This window comes from Leptopilina heterotoma, unplaced genomic scaffold (assembly GCF_015476425.1).
Source record: "Leptopilina heterotoma isolate Lh14 unplaced genomic scaffold, ASM1547642v1 Lhet_191, whole genome shotgun sequence".
In the NCBI taxonomy this organism is placed as follows: Eukaryota; Metazoa; Arthropoda; class Insecta; order Hymenoptera; family Figitidae; genus Leptopilina; species Leptopilina heterotoma.
Window position 1 is genome coordinate 888,051 of NW_025110910.1, and position 19,159 is coordinate 907,209.

The 19,159-nt window shown below is 27.6% G+C and overlaps 1 protein-coding gene across 13 annotated transcripts in view; it reads right to left on the reverse strand.

The window, feature by feature from the left end:
• LOC122500749 (disintegrin and metalloproteinase domain-containing protein 11) overlaps positions 1–19,159 on the reverse strand; it is a 173,999-nt gene that overhangs the window by 67,364 nt on the left and 87,476 nt on the right. For all 13 annotated transcript variants that reach the window (XM_043609835.1, XM_043609824.1, XM_043609836.1 and 10 more), the window contains exons 3-6: positions 15,564–15,712; positions 10,011–10,070; positions 9,834–9,913; positions 3,871–3,940 (exon numbers count right to left, since the gene is read on the reverse strand). In XM_043609835.1, coding sequence (XP_043465770.1) covers positions 3,871–3,940; positions 9,834–9,913; positions 10,011–10,070; positions 15,564–15,712 — 359 coding nt within the window. The remainder of the gene's footprint in view (positions 1–3,870; positions 3,941–9,833; positions 9,914–10,010; positions 10,071–15,563; positions 15,713–19,159) is intronic.

A 19,159-nucleotide genomic window follows, 5' to 3' on the forward strand; every position in this document is an offset into this window, starting at 1 on the left:
ATCACCAGAGTTCTAGTAGGGACTGAGCCCTACCCAATCCTGAAGAATAAAAAATTTTATTCTAATTTTTAAGTAGTAGCACCTTCACCCGAATGCCATCAGACAATGAAAATTTGGTAAAAACGAAAATAAAAATTTATTTCTTCCAAATTTAATAATTATAATCATCTGAAAATCACCAGAGTTCTAGTAGGGACTGAGCCCTACCCAATCCTGAAGAATAAAAAATTTTATTCCAATTTTTAAGTAGTAGCACCTTCACCCGAATGCCATCAGACAATCAATATTTGGTAAAAACGAAAATAAAAATTTATTTCTTCCAAATTTAATAATTATAATCATCTGAAAATCACCAGAGTTCTAGTAGGGACTGAGCCCTACCCAATCCTGAAGAATAAAAAATTTTATTCCAATTTTTAAGTAGTAGCAGGTCCACCCGTACGCCATCAGACAATGAAAATTTGGTAAAAACGAAAATAAAAATTTATTTCTTCCAAATTTTATTATTATAATCATCTGAAAATCACCAGAGTTCTAGTAGGGACTGAGCCCTACCCAATCCTGAAGAATAAAAAATTTTATTCCAATTTTTAAGTAGTAGCACCTTCACCCGAATGCCATCAGACAATCAAAATTTGGTAAAATCGAAAATAAAAATTTATTTCTTCCAAATTTTATAATTATAATCATCTGAAAATCACCAGAGTTCTAGTAGGGACTGAGCCCTACCCAATCCTGAAGAATAAAAAATTTTATTCCAATTTTTAAGTAGTAGCACCTTCACCCGAATGCCATCAGACAATGAAAATTTGGTAAAAACGAAAATAAAAATTTATTTCTTCCAAATTTAATAATTATAATCATCTGAAAATCACCAGAGTTCTAGTAGGGACTGAGCCCTACCCAATCCTGAATAATAAAAAATTTTATTCCAATTTTTAAGTAGTAGCAGGTCCACCCGAATGCCATCAGACAATCAATATTTGGTAAAAACGAAAATAAAAATTTATTTCTTCCAAATTTAATAATTATAATCATCTGAAAATCACCAGAGTTCTAGTAGGGACTGAGCCCTACCCAATCCTGAAGAATAAAAAATTTTATTCCAATTTTTAAGTAGTAGCAGGTCCACCCGAATGCCATCAGACAATCAATAATTGGTAAAAACGAAAATAAAAATTTATTTCTTCCAAATTTAATAATTATAATCATCTGAAAATCACCAGAGTTCTAGTAGGGACTGAGCCCTACCCAATCCTGAATAATAAAAAATTTTACTCCAATTTTTAAGTAGTAGCACCTTCACCCGAATGCCATCAGACAATCAGAATTTGGTAAAATCGAAAATAAAAATTTATTTCTTCCAAATTTTATAATTATAATCATCTAAAAATCACCAGAGTCCTAGTAGGGACTGAGCCCTACCCAATCCTGAAGAATAAAAATTTTATTCTAATTTTTAAGTAGTAGCACCTTCACCCGAATGCCATCAGACAATGAAAATTTGGTAAAAACGAAAATAAAAATTTATTTCTTCCAAATTTAATAATTATAATCATCTGAAAATCACCAGAGTTCTAGTAGGGACTGAGCCCTACCCAATCCTGAAGAATAAAAAATTTTATTCCAATTTTTAAGTAGTAGCAGGTCCACCCGAATGCCATCAGACAATCAATAATTGGTAAAAACGAAAATAAAAATTTATTTCTTCTAAATTTAATAATTATAATCATCTGAAAATCACCAGAGTCCTAGTAGGGACTGAGCCCTACCCAATCCTGAAGAATAAAAAATTTTATTCCAATTTTTAAGTAGTAGCAGGTCCACCCGAATGCCATCAGACAATCAATAATTGGTAAAAACGAAAATAAAAATTTATTTCTTCTAAATTTAATAATTATAATCATCTGAAAATCACCAGAGTCCTAGTAGGGACTGAGCCCTACCCAATCCTGAAGAATAAAAAATTTTATTCCAATTTTTAAGTAGTAGCACCTTCACCCGAATGCCATCAGACAATGAAAATTTGGTAAAAACGAAAATAAAAATTTATTTATTACAAATTTTATGATTATAATCATCTGAAAATCACCAGAGTTCTAGTAGGGACTGAGCCCTACCCAATCTTGAAGAATAAAAAATTTTATTTCAATTTTTAAATAGTAGCACCTTCACCCGAATGCCATCAGACAATCAAAATTTGGTAAAATCTAAAATAAAAATTTATTTCTTCCAAATTTTATAATTATAATCATCTGAAAATCACCAGAGTTCTAGTAGGGACTGAGCCCTACCGAATTCTGAAGAATAAAAAATTTTATTCCAATTTTTAAGTAGTAGCACCTTCACCCGAATGCTATCAGACAATGAAAATTTATTAAAAACGAAAATAAAAATTTATTTCTTCCAAATTTAATTATTCTAATTATTTGAAATTTACCACAGTTCTAGTAGGGACTGAGCCCTACACATTTTTGAAGAGAAGAGGATTTTAGTTTAATTTTTAGGTAGAGGCACCTTCACCCGAACGCCATCAGACAATCAAAATTTTGTGGAAATGTAATTAAAAATTTATTTATTCTGAATTTAATGATTCTAATCATCTGTTGATGGATTTTGATAAAATTTTTTAGTTGTATTATGGTCGTTAATTCGTATATATTATTTTGAGGAAGCTAAATGATCATTAAATGAACAACTTGTTTATTTTTTTATTGTTATCAAAAGCATATTTATGAAGATTATATTATTAAAATAAATCTTTTTGAACCAAAAGGGGAATTTTCGTGTTATCTTAATTATTTTTCGGCTCATAACTTGAAAACTTATAAAGACATTAGAGAATTTTTTTGGAATTTGTTTCCGCTTTTGTATTTTTATTTTAATTTTCAAATATTGATGCCTATTTAAAACATCGATTGGATTTGAAATTATCATTGATGATGATTATTGGCCAATAGAAAGAGAACCATTCGCATTTATTCTGGTATTAATAAACTAATTTCAAGATAGGATGGGGGAAACAATTTAGTCTGGTGGCACTAGTTAAAAGCTGTTATGCGAATCACTGGAAAATGAAGCTTAATTTATTTTTCAAAAGCTTGTAATGGGGTCTCTCTAGAAGTAAGAGAGAGAGAGAGAGAGAGAGAGAAGGAAAGAAAAAGTTCAACTAGTTTTGCATCATATTCTCGTTGCTGTTCCAGCAAGATTTTTCCTGCATTGATTATGGTAATGGTCCAGGGAGGTTGGTGTGCTCCTTTATACCTTTTTACGTATAAAATATAAAAATCGAGATTACGCCGCTCGCTCTCTTGTCGACGTTAAACAGTCTTTCGCTTTCACTAAAAATAACTGCTGCGTGAAAACTTTTATGAATATGACAATGTTCTCCATGTGCTCAAGTTTCCATTGCAGATATTTTTACCTTCTATTTTTTTTTAACTTTTTTTTTGCTATCCTTTTTTTCATTCATTTTTAGCCTGGGAAATTTATATTTCAAAGTTTACTGTTCTAGTTAAAAGTCGACATTTTTTCATATTTTACAATTCTTATATGTGTATTTTCTTTGTGTGACAAAAAGTTGGCAACTTCCAGCAAAGCCCATGGCTTTTCCAACTTGTAAAGCATTAACGAAGAAAGCTTCTGCAAGTGAAGAATTTGAATAATTTCTCTTTTTCTCAAAAAAAAAACTTTTTTAAATTCTGACATTGACCTATGCAATTAAAGTTTTTACAGAGATATGAGAAAGTTTCATATTCAAAGACAATAAAGTAAAAACTATATTTGCCCATAGACATTTTTCTTCATACTAAAATTTGCTTCTTAAAAAAATGTTTAAAGAAAAAAAAAATGTTAATAATGTATAGTTACCTGTTTTGCAACTTGTTCCGCATCGTGAACTAAAAAGTCTTTTTGAATCAAATTCGGTGCTAAAAGTTGCCTGAAACAAAGAAAATAAATTTTTATTTGTATGCGACGACGATGAGGGTTCAAAAAATAAACAAAAAAAAGAGAGAGAGAAAAATTTGTTTCTTTCATTACTTTTATAATATTTCTCTAAAAGCTTCGATCCATTAAAGGAACATGGATATCGAGTAGAAAAACAGCAAATAAAAAACAAATAAACTCTACTCTTAAAAATGTAAGTTTTAATGCATGTTTATTTAAGAGGAAACGCTATCAAGTCGTATATTTGAAATTAAATTCCATTTCAAATAAAATTTAATTTTTCAAAGCTTTTTCCGAGAAAACGAATTCACTTCTGTGCGCGAATTTCCTTTTACTGATGTATTTTTTTTATTTTTTTTTTTTGAAAAGCATTTTCTTTGTTAATAAAAATTGAGCATTTTTAATAGATTACGAAAAAATTGAATTGGAAAAAAAATTAAAGTTCTTAATGCTTCATTGATATTAAAAAATTTGAAATTTTTTAATCGTTAATAAATCTTTAAGGAATTAATGACGAAAATTTTAGTTCTAAAATAGAAATTGCAGAACTAGACAGAAATTTATTTTTCCATTTTATTTAATTTCTACTTTGTTATCAAGAGTAATAAATTTATCAACTACACGTGGCGCTGTCTTAATTACAGAAAGGAATATTTTTACATAAATAATGTCATTTAAAAATTTTAAATTCATTTGGCGGCAAATTTTTACTTGAAAAAAAAAAGAAAATTGTTAATAAAAAAAAAAATTACCGGAGCTCTCGAAAATTCTTTATAGCAATTTTAAGGAAATTATTTTCATAAATAAAATATGTCAAAATCAAAATAAAGTAAAAATAAAATGAATTTTAAAAAGTACAAAAAGCATGTATTTTTAAAATATATTTATTTTAGTAATTAAATTATTTTATGTAATTAAATAATTTACGAGTGAATTAATTTTTAATAACGATTTATGAATTACTATTTTTATTACGACTTTTTTCTGAATGTTTAGTTTTCGTGAAAGAGTATCAAATTGATATCCAAAATTGATATCAATTAATATCATTATTTAATTGAAATTTATATTAATTTATAAAATATAAATTAAAATTTATATTAATTTATAAAATATAAATTAAAATTTATATTAATTTATAAAATATAAATTAAAATTTATATTAATTTATGAAATATGAATTAAGATTTATATTAATTTGTAAAATAAATAATATTTAATTAAATGAAATAAAAAGCCGAAAATTTATGTTTAGATCCACATTTACGGTATCAATTCATTATAATTTGTTATATTTTCAAATTAACAGTGTTTTTTTAAAAAAGAAAAATTCTCAAAATTTAAATAAACTTTCTATTGAAAAATTAGAATTTTCCCAAATATTTTTCAATATTTTTCAATATTTGATGCTCTATTTGCTCTGTTTTCAAAAAGGTAAACAATATGTTGACTTTTGAATGTCAAACTCGACCAGTTTTCGATAATATTGAGTCTAATTTTAAATAAAATTGAACATGTGCAGTAAAAAGCATTGTTTCATGTTCATATTACAACGTTTTATCGAGTTACGTTAACAATAATTATTTATCAAAAAAGTTTCAATTTTTTTCCTCAATCTTATCTCTCTTCTGTATCTAATTATACATTAGAAATTTAAACAAATTTTATTTTCCATTTCACGCATGTTTTTTCAGAAAAAAAAGAAGTGGAAATAAGTATTACTTTTCTGCAAAATAATCACTTTATACCAAGTGTATTGTGAAAGTAGACATTTTGTTAGAGTAATGGATTTGTAAATTGCAATAATTAGAAGAAACGTATAATTTACTTTGACAGAATAGACAAAGAATAATTTTTATTATTATTGTTAATTTTTTAGCCTGAACTTGAAGGAAATTTTCAAAATATTTATAACCCTGTACTCCCTTATTTTTTTAATTAAAAAAAAAAAATCGGTACTTTTTTTATTTCATTTTATTATTACATACATTTCTAACAAACTCGTAAAATGTGGAAATAATAAAACTCTGCGGTTTATTATTTGAATAAAAAGCTTTAATTATTTTTTATGGAACAGAAAATCCTTCACATTATGTATACAATGAACAAACCACGTGAAAATATTTCCGGAAATTCTCGTGGAACGACTTTCGGAATATTCACAGTAATATGGTTCTTGGAAAATTTCCGAAAAAATTTCCGAGAACGATTTCCGGTTAATTTCTATTTCTGGCACAATTTTTTCTGTAAATTTGCCACGAAAGATTTGAAAATTATCGTCTTTTTAAAAATTAATCGCCTTTTAAAAGGAATATCAACTCTACAGACATGGATTTTTTCATAAAGCTTTGTTAGCAGTTAAATATTAAATAAACTAATTATTCAAAGTGAATAAAAAGATTTTTTTATAGTTTAAGAGCGGTATTACTGTATTCAAAAAGAATTTTCCGCCATATTGGATCCGCCATTTTAAATTTCGAAAAACAGACACTGGATTCATAATCAGCGACCCTGAAAACCCCCCGAGTAACGAAATTTAATTAAATTCTACGAATTTTTAAAAAATACGTCCGCCATATTGAATCCGCCATTTTGAATTTCGAAAAGCAGACACTGGATTCGTAATCACCGATCCTAAAAATCCCCGAGTACCAAAATTAAGTAATTTTGATAAATTTCTGAAAAATCCGTCTGCCATATTGTTTCCGACATTTTGAATTTTGGAAAACCTACAACAGATGCAATTCTTTTAGGGTTAATAAATTTTTTACCCCCTGTCCAAGTTGTAATTGTCGTAGCATAATATAGTCAATCTGTTCCTTTTTAAGCTCTTCGAGAAATGTATATAGGCTAGGATGGTGTTTGCCTACAACAGTTTGCAATCTGTTGTGCGACCCCTGGGGAATATTGTTTGTTCTCGGACAACCTTGTCTTACTGTCTCAAACTGACTCCACAGAGAAGGGTTATATCCTCCTCAAGGAGGAGTCGCTCGAACAATGTAACATCTTCCTTTTCGAACTCTCGTTGTCCTCCCTCGAATGTACGTTGCATCAAAGTAGTCTGCAACCGGATGCGGATGTATGGCTAGTGGTAAACCAAGACACAATGGTACCAAATGTTGATTTATCTTATCAAGAGGAACAAATACTGATGCGCAGAGGATAGGGACTAATTTTGATGCTATGGTTATTTAGATGGTTATAGATTTATTTCCTGAGAGAAATGGATAACATTTATCTTTAACCATTAAAATATACCATCATAATGATGATACCGGATGACATCTACTTTTAACCATCAAAATCGTAAGATTTTGAAAATCTTACGATTTTGATGGTTAAAAGTAGATGTCATCCGATATCATCATTATACTACTGGGTACCCTGAAGTTAAAAGTCTAAAGAATGTCTGCTAACTTTCCAGGGACTCCTGTTGCTCCAGAAAGTCCACAGAAAATCTGGAGGATTAAAAAATTTGTAGATATTGCAATAGTCCTCAATGGATGAAGATACATGCACAGGACCTTTATCCATTCGGCATATAGTGTTCAAGGGACCCAGGTATCTCCATAGGACCTTTAGTCTTTTTGCCATAGTCCTCAATGGACCTAGCTATTACCTAACTTTAGCCAGGTATCTCCATTAGCCTTTTGGAGTATAATCGTCAACAGACCCATAAAACCATCAGCTATTCGGAATATAGTCGTCAACAGACTAAGGTATCTCCATAAAACCATCAGATATTCAGAAAATAGTCGTCAATAGACCCAGGTATCGTCATAGAACCTTCAGCCATTCGGAATAAAGTCCACTAGGGACACAGGTATCTCCATACACCTTTAGCAATTTTGCCATAGTCCACAATGGATCAAGTTATCTACAAAGGACCTTTAGCCATTTTGCCATAGTTCTCAATAAATCCAGGTATCAGTTAAGGATCTTTAGCCTTTATTTTTGGTTAATGGGAAAATACCAAAACTAATTTTCCACAATGACATCGTCAAAAATTGCTGCAGTTGTGCAACGTCCAGAAGAATGTCAACATGACAATTAGGTAGAGGAATCTAATTGTCATAAGACCCTGAAGCGGATTTTAGAAACACCGGAAGAAAGCAGAAGTGCGTTTATTGTCACGAACCTCAAGGATCCGGAAAAATTAAGTTGTGGCCCATTAAAAACTTTAACTGCAACCTGTCGACAGAGTAGAGCAGAAAAAGTTGTCTTGATGAGTAAGTCTAAACCAATGTTATCGACAGAGTAGAGCAGAAAAAGTTGTCTTGATGAGTAAGTCTAAACCAATGTTATCGACAGAGTAGAGCAGAAAAAGTTGTCTTGATGAGTAAGTCTAAACCAATGTTATCGACAGAGTAGAGCAGAAAAAGTTGTCTTGATGAGTAAGTCTAAACCAATGTTATCGACAGAGTAGAGCAGAAAAAGTTGTCTTGATGAGTAAGTCTAAACCAATGTTATCGACAGAGTAGAGCAGAAAAAGTTGTCTTGATGAGTAAGTCTAAACCAATGTTGTCGACAGAGTAGAGCAGAAAAAGTTGTCTTGATGAGTAAGTCTAAACCAATGCTATCGACAGAGTAGAGCAGAAAAAGTTGTCTTGATGAGCAAGTCTAAACCAATGTTAGCCGGAGCTCTCGCAAATTCTTCATAGAAGTTTAAAAAAAATTTATTTTCATAAATAAAATACATCAAAATAAATTTCAAAGTACCCTTTATATGTGCATTAATTTTTAAATTAAAATACAGTAGATCTTTTGAGAACAACGAAAATAAAAATATGCAATATTGTCACTACATAGCTCCGTATTGAAGAATTTCACAAGATTGGCTTGTGGAACTTGAACTGTCCTCGCAATAAATATTGCTTACTCAAGCTATTTTATTGCTTTCGAAATATCGGAAATAACTGCTCGGTCAGCAATAAAATTCCGATTTATATCGATGGGGATTTTCTTCTAAACACGTAGCATTCATTTGCAGTTTTTATCTTTCTCTTTCATTCAACATTGTTTTGATAACATTTTTTAACAACTCCATTCGAATCATCAAACGAGGACAATTATTATTTTTATTTTCCCTCCTTCTAGCTTTGAGAGTTAATAAACATTAATAAAGTAAAAGCGGAACGAAAAAGCAAAAACTTATCACAATTTGTAAATATTTATACCAGAGGAGAACGTTCTTATCATCAATATCAATGGTTTATGGATGCTATGCGATTAGTTCAAGAATTTGGAATATTAAAGCAAAAATAGTGGCGTGTAATCAAAACTGACCCGAGATTTCTAGTAGATCAATTACTTTTTACTGGAGTTTAAAAAAAAATTATCGAGTTAACGAAAGAGATAAAGATAAAATAAATTTAGTTTAGATCCGTTCTAGAATTTTAAAAATAATATTTTTAAGAACCACGAGGCAGAAACTGGAAATAAAATAATATTGCAGAAATTACCAATGAAACAAAAAATTGGAAACTTTTCAATATTGTAAAACAGTTTCAAGTTCATGGTCCTTTCGAAAGTCGAAACATGAATTCACCTTGAATGGATCTTGAGAAGAAAGTTCGTACATTATTTGGAGTCCTTTTGCCCTGAGACAATTTATGTTGAAAATTATCCAAAATATAGAAAAAAAGTACAATAGAATTTCTTTTTAAAAATTTTTTCTCTTCATTCTTCTGAGTGGCAACGATAATTCTACTTTCAAAATATTTTAATTACAAAATAAAAACGGTTTTAATTATAAACTAAATGTTAATTAAAAATAATTTTACATTTCCAAGTCCACTTTTTTTCGAAAGCAAATTTTTTTCTCCTCTTTTGTGAAAATTAGAGATAAAAATAATGTTTTCATTAAAATTTGAAAATCAACTTACGTATTTAGCTCTAAGTCTAGGCGAAATTTGTGATTGAAGGCCTTGATTAAAAGGGACGTCCGATGATAGTGTCTCCCACTCTGTAAATAATAAAAAAAAATATGTATAAAATACCACGTAAAAGATTGGCTACATTCCAAAGTATAAACTCGACTAACAAATGCTATTAAAACTTACTCTGGGTCTTCCCCTGGCATTTTGATATCCGCTGTCTCCGAAGCTACCTCTTTGAGGGTACTGGAAAATTAGTTTTATATTTAATTTACATTCAACATCTTTAGTGAATAGTAAATAACAATTTAAAAAAATTTTTTTTTTGTAGAAAAAATATTTATTTCAATATTTTTTTTAAAATTCATTATTAATTATCATTCATTATCACACAGAATTAACCTGGTACATCAAGTTTTCGAAATATTTTAACCTTAAAGTGGAAAAACAGGTTTTTTTGGCTATTTTTAAAGTCTTGTTACAACGAAAGAGAATTTTTCTTCTACAAATTCGTAGCATCATCTAATAATATTATTTTTCCCCTTTAAAATAATTTTTTTAATTTTAAAAATTTTTTACTTAACTCTAAAATATCATGATTTAAAACTTTTTTTAAAAGAAGCTTCAGCTTTTGGAAGCTTCAAAGTAAGAAATAAAATAACTACGAACTCGTAATATTTTAGTGGTATTTTATATTCTTTTTGTCAGCATTTATGTATTTTATTTCAGAATTGCAAAATTCAAAATGGCGGAACCAATATGGCGACCGAATTATTAAAAACTTAAGGGATTCGTTTGAAAATTGTTACTTGGAGGTTTTTAAGGTCGCGGATTACAAATCTGGTGAGAGATTTTCAAAATTCAAAATGGCGGATTAGATAAATTACAAAATTAGAAAGAACGTTAATTATCTTAATTCAATTTGTTGAATTTTGACAGAAGAATCTGAATTTTTTAAATTTTATTCTTTTGTTATATTGTTAAATATTTTTAAATTTTGTTAAATATTTCTAATTATTGTTAAACATTTCTAAACATTGTTAAATATTTCTATGTATTGTTAAATATTGTTAAATATTGTCAAACATTGTTAAATATTGTCAAACATTGTTAAATATTGTCAAATATTGTCAAATATTGTTAAATATTGTCAAATATTGTTAAATATTTCTAAATCTTGTTAAATATTATTTCTAAATATTGTTAAATATTGTCAAATGTTGTCAAATATTGTTAAATATTGTTAAATATTTCTAAATCTTGTTAAATATTATTTCTAAATATTGTTAAATATTGTCAAACATTGTTAAATATTGTAAAATATTGTAAAATATTGTAAAATATTGTTAAATATTGTTAAATATTGTAAAATATTGTAAAATATTGTAAAATTATGTTAAATATTTCTAAATATTGTCAAATGTTGTTAAATATTGTCAAATATTGTTAAATATTGTTAAACATTGTTAAATATTTCTAAATATTGTTAAATATTGTTAAATATTGTTAAATATTGTTAAATATTGTTAAATATTGTCAAATATTTCTAAATATTGTTAAATATTATTTCTAAATATTGTTAAATATTTCCAAATATTTTAAAATATCTTCTGAATACATTAAAAGCCTATTTTAATATAAAAACAGAAATCTTTAGTTTTTAAGTACATTATATAAATTTTATCATTTTAACATATGAATACTGAATAGTGTAAAATAGATTAAATATTCAAGGCAAATAAAAAATTTACATTTATTATCCATGAGTGAAAATATAACAGTATGGAATTTATCAGTTTATCTTTTGGTGACGTATGTGCTTTAATAATTTGTTCCCATACAAGAAAATCCACTTTTTGTTTGGCATTCAATTCTTCAATATCTAATTACAACTCATCGTAGAAGTATTTCAATATAGCGAGTTGGAAAAAAAAATTTTTTCCAAAACATTTCTTCTTCAAAAATAAAAGGTAATTATGATAAAACAAATTATTAAATAATTGTTCTATTTGCTTTCTATAATTGAAATTACAATATTATTTCCTGTATTGTTAATTTTTAATTATTAAATTAATTTTTAAATTAATAAATTAATTGAATAATTATTTTTAAGAAAGTGTCTAACACCTTAATTTTAATTTATAATTTAAAAAATGAGAATTAATTTATTATCGAATTAGTGGAATTATTAGAATTGTTAAAATTTATTATTAGAATTGTTAGTGAATATTAATTTTAATTAAGAGATACTTTTACCATCGGATCACAAATATAAACTCTAATTTTAAGTATCAGCGCAAATGAGAACTCTAGTTAATTATCTACAAATTAGTATCATAGCTAATAATTATATTTGCAACTAATTACCATTTTTGACGAAAATTAATTACCGATAATTAAGAGATGAATATTTTCTTTTCATTCTTTTACTTTTAGAAAAGAAAAAGTTTTTAATATCTTTAATTTCGAGCTAAACGATAGTAAAAATTTTGTCAATATTAAAAATAATTTTGACATTTATTTGGAATTTTTATTACCTTAAATAAAGTGATATATAAATAACATGATTTCATACATAGGAATTTTATCAGTTATTTATTTGAATTTTAAATGTAATTGTCAAGAAAGTTATCTAAAAAAAAGTGTGCGTAGTTATTATAAATTCAGGTGAGACTCTTTAACAACAAAACTTGAACTAGTTGTGTTTATAAACTTCCACTTAAACGCGGCAAATAGTCAACTTGAATTAATTATTACTAAGCACTTTGTCTAAGCTGTGAAATTTGATGTATAATTTTTTACAATTTGCATATATGGTAATAGCGACGCTTTACATAAATAATTTTTAGAAAAGTGACAAAAATAATTCTGCAAAACGAATAAAAGTTTATTGCGGACAAAAATAAAAATATTTACATATGTAAATTAGAAGTAATCTTATTAATATACTTAATTGTATGCTTATTGTCCTGTAATTCTATTTATGACTTTTTAATTCAATTTCCCGACACTTTTCAATATTTTTTTTTTATTTATTTTCCTTACCCTCAACTTTAAATATTTCTTGATGTCTCATTTTTCTATAAAAGTGTTACTTTTGAACAATAATTTTTTAATTTATTTTCTTTTGAAATTAAACCGTCGGTTCAATTATATTTGTTGATTAAAAAAAAAGGTTTCTTTTATTATAACTATTTTATTTTATACTCAAAAGAATTAAAATTTTTGAAATATTTTAATAATTAAAAACTTTTAGTTTGTTTTGCTTAGGAATTGAAGTTAAAAATTAATTTCTATTTCTTTTTCAGAAGAAAAATTGGAGTAACCAAAATTATTGACCGAAATTGTCCGAAAAATTAAAAAATTCGTTTTTCTACCATTTGCATTTTAAAAAATGAACGCAACACAAGAGCTAATTGAGAGTGAAGCAGATAGCGGCAGTAGTTCTATCATAAGCCTTGTGATTAACAAATTATTCAGTATAATTTTTAATTCAATAATAGGAGTAATTCCCTTAAATTATTGTGTGAGAAAAATAATCGGCGGTGCTGAGAGTTATGACATTGCTTTCAATTGTGCATTAGATATTATAGCACTGATTCCCATTTTTACACCTTTGGTCATTTCATTCAGAGTCGCCTTGGCTACAGTATCAAGAGCCTATAAAGTTGCCAGTCCAGTATTGAATACCATTCTTGGCCGAAATAAAGCATCTTAACCGAAAATCTCCATTTTAAAAACAAATTTTTTCTTTTTAATTAAATAAATTTATTTACTTAAAATTGAACTTTTAATTTTATGTGCAATTTAATAAAAATTAAATTTTAATGTAATCTAATAAAAATTAAATTTTACGCAATCTAATAAGAATTAAACTTTACGTAATATAATAAAAATTATAAGTTTTACCCAATCTCTTCATAAAAATTAAATAACGATAAAATTATTTCTTTAATTATTCATATATATCTAATTATATCGTAGAATTTAATTGCGCCATTTAGTTAATTAAGTGTTTAATTAAATTCCCTTAATTTGGAAACTTGATTTAATTAAAGTTTACTTTCGACCAATTAGAAACAATATTGTTTAACAAATTGCGAATATACTTTTTAATTAATTAACAAACTATTTATTATATATTACCTGGTAGTGCTAAAATTTTACTGTACGATAAAATTATAAATTTATCTCTAAGATTGAAAAAAAAAATTTTATTTATTAATTAATATTTTTAAAAGTAATTTTGGTTACAATTACAAAAATGTCTTCTTTTGGCTCTTCATTCAACTTTCAAATAATTTCTTCAAAATAGTAAGTAAATTTCTACGAAAACGTTATTTAAATAAATAATTATTTAATAATTAAGTAATTAATTAATTGAAAACAATTTATTTATTAATTAATTAAAAATAATTGATTACTTAATTAAAATATAAGTAATAAATTTATTGAAAATAAGTAATTGATAATATAAAATTTTTTTTTCAGAAACACTCGATTAAATTAAAGGTGAAAAATAAAAATGATTATTATAAAAATTTTGGAAGTGGAAATTTTTAGTCAAACAGGAATAATATGAGTAGAAATATTCAAAACTATGAACGCAATACGAGAAAATTCAATTTTTGACAAAAATTTGATCCATACAGAACAATGAAAATGAAGATTACATTAAACCAAAAAAAAAGAGGATCGTTATATTGATCACGTTATCATCAATGTCAGATGTTGCAGAAGTAAAAATTGACAAAATTCAAAATTAATAACTTATAATTAAAAAATTTTTTTTTGTAAATTGTTGAGCGATTGAAATTTAAAAAATCTTGAAATTTCGAATTCATTTATTTACACTTTTTATATGAGGAAAGTATAAACATAATGCAAATATTATATTCGAAAGTTTTAATAATTAATTCAATTTCAACTATATTTGTAAAATAATAGAGACATAGAGACTAATCGCAAATAAAAATTATATCAAACCAGTGTCAAAAATAAAAAATTTTAAAATATTTGGAAATAAGTTATTAATATAAAAGTCAAATTTTTTTTTTTTTTATTTTAATTAATATTACAATTATAATCAATGTAAGCTTTATAAATAATTAATGATTATATGTCAACTGTAGCATTTGAGTCAGAAAAAGTCGAGTTAAAATATTTTTATACGTTGTTTGGAAAATTTAGAAAAGTTCGGCTGCCATTTTGAATTTCGAAAAAAATAGAGAATGTTCGAACTTGAACAAAAAAATGAAAAATTAGAACTAAATGGGTTGAAAAATAAAAAAATATTAAAATGGTAAATGAATGGTAAATAAAACAAATAGAAATGAATGAAACAGAATAAAAATACAAAAATAAAAGAAAAAAAAAAAAAAAAAAGGAAATTCCGAATTGACGGAATCAATTTGAATTAATATAAAAATGGAATAAAATTTCCCCGTTAAAAAATCGATGTCATCTTTTGAAAATAAATAAAAGTACGTGTAACCTACACAAGAACATTGAGGAATTCATCAAAGGTATCGCGCATGGTGACATAATATTCAGAAGACGATGTTCGTGATCGTCCTTGCTTTTCTCGGATAAAATAAAAATATAAAGGAAATCAAATAAAATTACGGGGAACGCGTGATACTCTCGAGAGGGCGGTTCTTTCTATTTTTTCTTTTTCTTTCTATTTTTTTTTTATTTCTGTTTCTGGAAAAGATCGTATGATTCTTTTTTGTGGCTTACCTTGGGAGCGCTTGCGTCTCTTGTGGATATCCCCATTTTCTCGTGATGGCGAAGCTGCACTGGATAGATGATCTGATAGTAATGCGAGCGGATATTTTGTACTAGCTCCTGGTTTTGTCGATACTGACGCAGTAGTCGTTCGACTTCACCTGTAAAATCCATTTCACGTTCAAATCGATGTCGCTCTAATTACTTTGCCATTGCTATCCTATATTGCTATCTAAAACTTCTCAAATATACTATTCCATTTTTTTCCCTTTTTTCATTTTGCTCACAAGATGTTTGCGATTTTAATTTCATTTTCTCTTTGTTAGTAAATTTTTTTTTTTTATTAGTTAATATTTATTAGAGAGTAAATTTTATAAAAAATTAATAAAGACAAAAAATTTCACAATTTCAGCAGAGTTGAAATTATAAAATAAAAGTTGAATTATAAGATTTTCACATTTTCGCTTTATATTAATTTTCTCCTTATTCATAATAATTGAATCGACAAAGAATTTGAAGTATTTAATAATATTTTGCGCGAAAAATTAATAATGCAACTATCACGTGACCTGGCATTCACAATGACGTTCAATCTTATTTTAAGCTCTTAAAAATTATTAAAAGAGTGTTAAATTCTCAAAGACGGTTGATATTGAGGAGGAAACACTTTGAGTTTTAGAGAGTGTAACGTATAAGAGAATAATTTATCATAATAATTAAAAAATTCTTCTCCTTTTTCGATATTAATAGATAATTAAGTGGAAAAGTCAAGGAAATAATGTCAGACGCGTTGATAGTTAATTTTTAGAGGGTGGAACTAACAAACCGTAAGTGCTTTTGAAACTCGAGAATGTATATTCTCGAGTTTTATTTTGGAATTCGTATGAATTCCAAAATATTCAATCAATGGAGCTGAGAAAAGGAAGTAAAATTTTTTCCCAATACTCGTCTATCTTACTTATTAAATATTTAATTAAGTTATTTATTCATGCTTTTCGAAAATTTAAATTTGAAAAAAAATTCGTAGACGCGAAGAATCGAACCACGAACTTTGATAGATTTGTGAGTTCAGTAATGTTGCCACTGAGCCATGGGGTTAGTTATGTAATTTTACTTCATTTTCATTTCACTTCCATTTTTTTTACTTCATTTTCACCTCAGCTTCATTATTCTCTAATTTAACAATCACTTCACTTTCACCCCATTTTCACTTCACTATAATATCGCATGCACTTCACTCTTAATTGACTTTCACTTCACTCTCAATTTACTTTCACTTCACTTTCAAGTCACTTTCACTCTACTGTGACAACACTTTTAAAGTGAAGTGAAGTGAAGTGAAGTGAAGTGAAGTGAAGTGAAGTGAAGTGAAGTGAAGTGAAGTGAAGTGAAGTGAAGTGAAGTGAAGTGAAGTGAAGTGAAGTGAAGTGAAGTGAAGTGAAGTGAAGTGAAGTGAAGTGAAGTGAAGTGAAGTGAAGTGAAGTGAAGTGAAGTGAAGTGAAGTGAAGTGAAGTGAAGTGAAGTGAAGTGAAGTGAAGTGAAGTGAAGTGAAGTGAAGTGAAGTGAAGTGAAGTGAAGTGAAGTGAAGTGAAGTGAAAGTAAAGTGAACTGAAAGTAAAGTGGAGTGAAAGTGGAGTGATAAATTTCAAAATCTTAACGAATATTTTTTTTCGGTCAAAGTTTCGGAAAATGATGAATTACTTTTTAAGTTAAACGAAATGGTGTTGGATGCTGTGGGCAGACAATGCAGAGTTGTAGATATGTCAGCTGCTGCTTTAAATGCGGAGGAGCAGACCACAAACAAGAGGAGTACACGCCGCTTCTTATAGCAAGTGAGTTGTGTGCGGTGGACGGAAAAAACGCCAACGACGTCTCTCAGAATCATAGAGAGCTGTAGAATCTTCAAGAACTAAAAGAATCTTTATCTACGGCAGTTAGGTGAAGAAATTCCTTAGGTGAGAGAGAGTCCAAGGTTCGAATACAAAGGAATCAAGAGGTTTATTAGTCAGTGCGAGGGGCGGCTTTCTAAAGCAGTTTAATGCAGACTGCAGTTTATTACCCACATTCCCCGAGAAATTGGAGGCGAAAAAAGGCACTTTCTGTTCCCTCTTTTTGAGAAATTATAAAAAGGAGGAGGGGGTGGGAGTGGAGTTATGATTATTAAGTGTCATGGGTGCCTGGGGTGCGATTCTGTCACTTCATTTCACTTTAAAATCACTTTCACTTCACTTTCAATTGACATCTATTTTACTTTCACTTTATTTCCACTTCACTCTCACGTTTGTGATAACATGATGTAATAGTGACGTGAAAATGAAGTGAAAATAAAGTGAATGTGAAATTGAGAGTAAAGTGAAAGTAAAGTGAATATAAATAGTGAAAGCGAAGTAAGAGTAAATTGAAAGTGAATTGAAAGTGAAGTGAATGTAAAGTGAGAGTGAAGTGAAAATGAATGTAAACAGTGAATTGAGAGTGAGGTGAATGTAAAGTGAGAGTGAAGTGAAAGTGAAGTGAGAGTAAAGTGAAAGTGAAGTGAAAATGAAGTGAATGTGGAGTGAAAGTGAAGTGTAACTACAAAATCGCATGAAATAGCCAATTATTATTCGAACAACAATTCACTATAAGAAAAACCCAATCGCTTACGTAAAACAAATAATAATAAAAAGTAAACTTATTTGATCGAACACTATTTTATCTCAATCTTTATTGAATGTTTTTTTCTTTAAATAAAACACACATTGAGTCATCCAATTTAAGTAAAAGTTCCCTTGATTATAGTCGATTTTGCATTAATTAATCGCTAATTGCGTCACTTTCGTTAGATATACTATAGATACTGTTGAATATCTTAATACAAAGGTTTATTTTCATTCGAGAGGCAGAATCGCGAATCACTGAGTGAAAGCAATTCAACGCGGCTTTAATTAACGCTTATCGGGAGACTTTGAATTGTTTTCCCTTTGAATACAAAAGCAAAACTTTTAAAGGAATGAAATATTGAAAATAAATTCCTTTTTTTTTCTAGAAAAAAGAGAGACTGTATAAAAAAAGTTTGAAAATTCAATTTACTATTAGAACGAAACATTTTACGAATTTATGAATAAATATTTTATTTTTTAATTAACTTCATCATTTTTGAACTAAAGAATTGGAAATTTAAATAATTATTATTATTTGCGTTAATAATTTGCGAGTAGTATAAATATTGTTGAATCAGAGTTTCGATTGTTTACTTTTACTTTCATACTGTATACTTTTGAAATCGATATTTCAATATAAAAAAAGTCCGATAATGAATCTTTATAATATCGAAATGCAAGTTTTTTTTTCTTTTTTTTCCAAGAAAAAAAATTCTTCCTCGCGCGCAGAGGAAAAGGCGATGATATTTGAAAATGCAATTTATTGAATTTTTCGACGGTGACGAAATGTAATTGAATTGAGGTCGGGAAGTGCTTTTAAATTCAAGACTAAGGAAATTTAAAAGGAAAATACGTCAATTATAAAGAAGCTTCTAGTCACGTTTCAGAGTTGTTATTCTTATTGCTGATATAAAAGAGTGCTCCTTGGCTCGAGGGGGAAAGTCACGGGCATTTGAGAATGGCACTTTA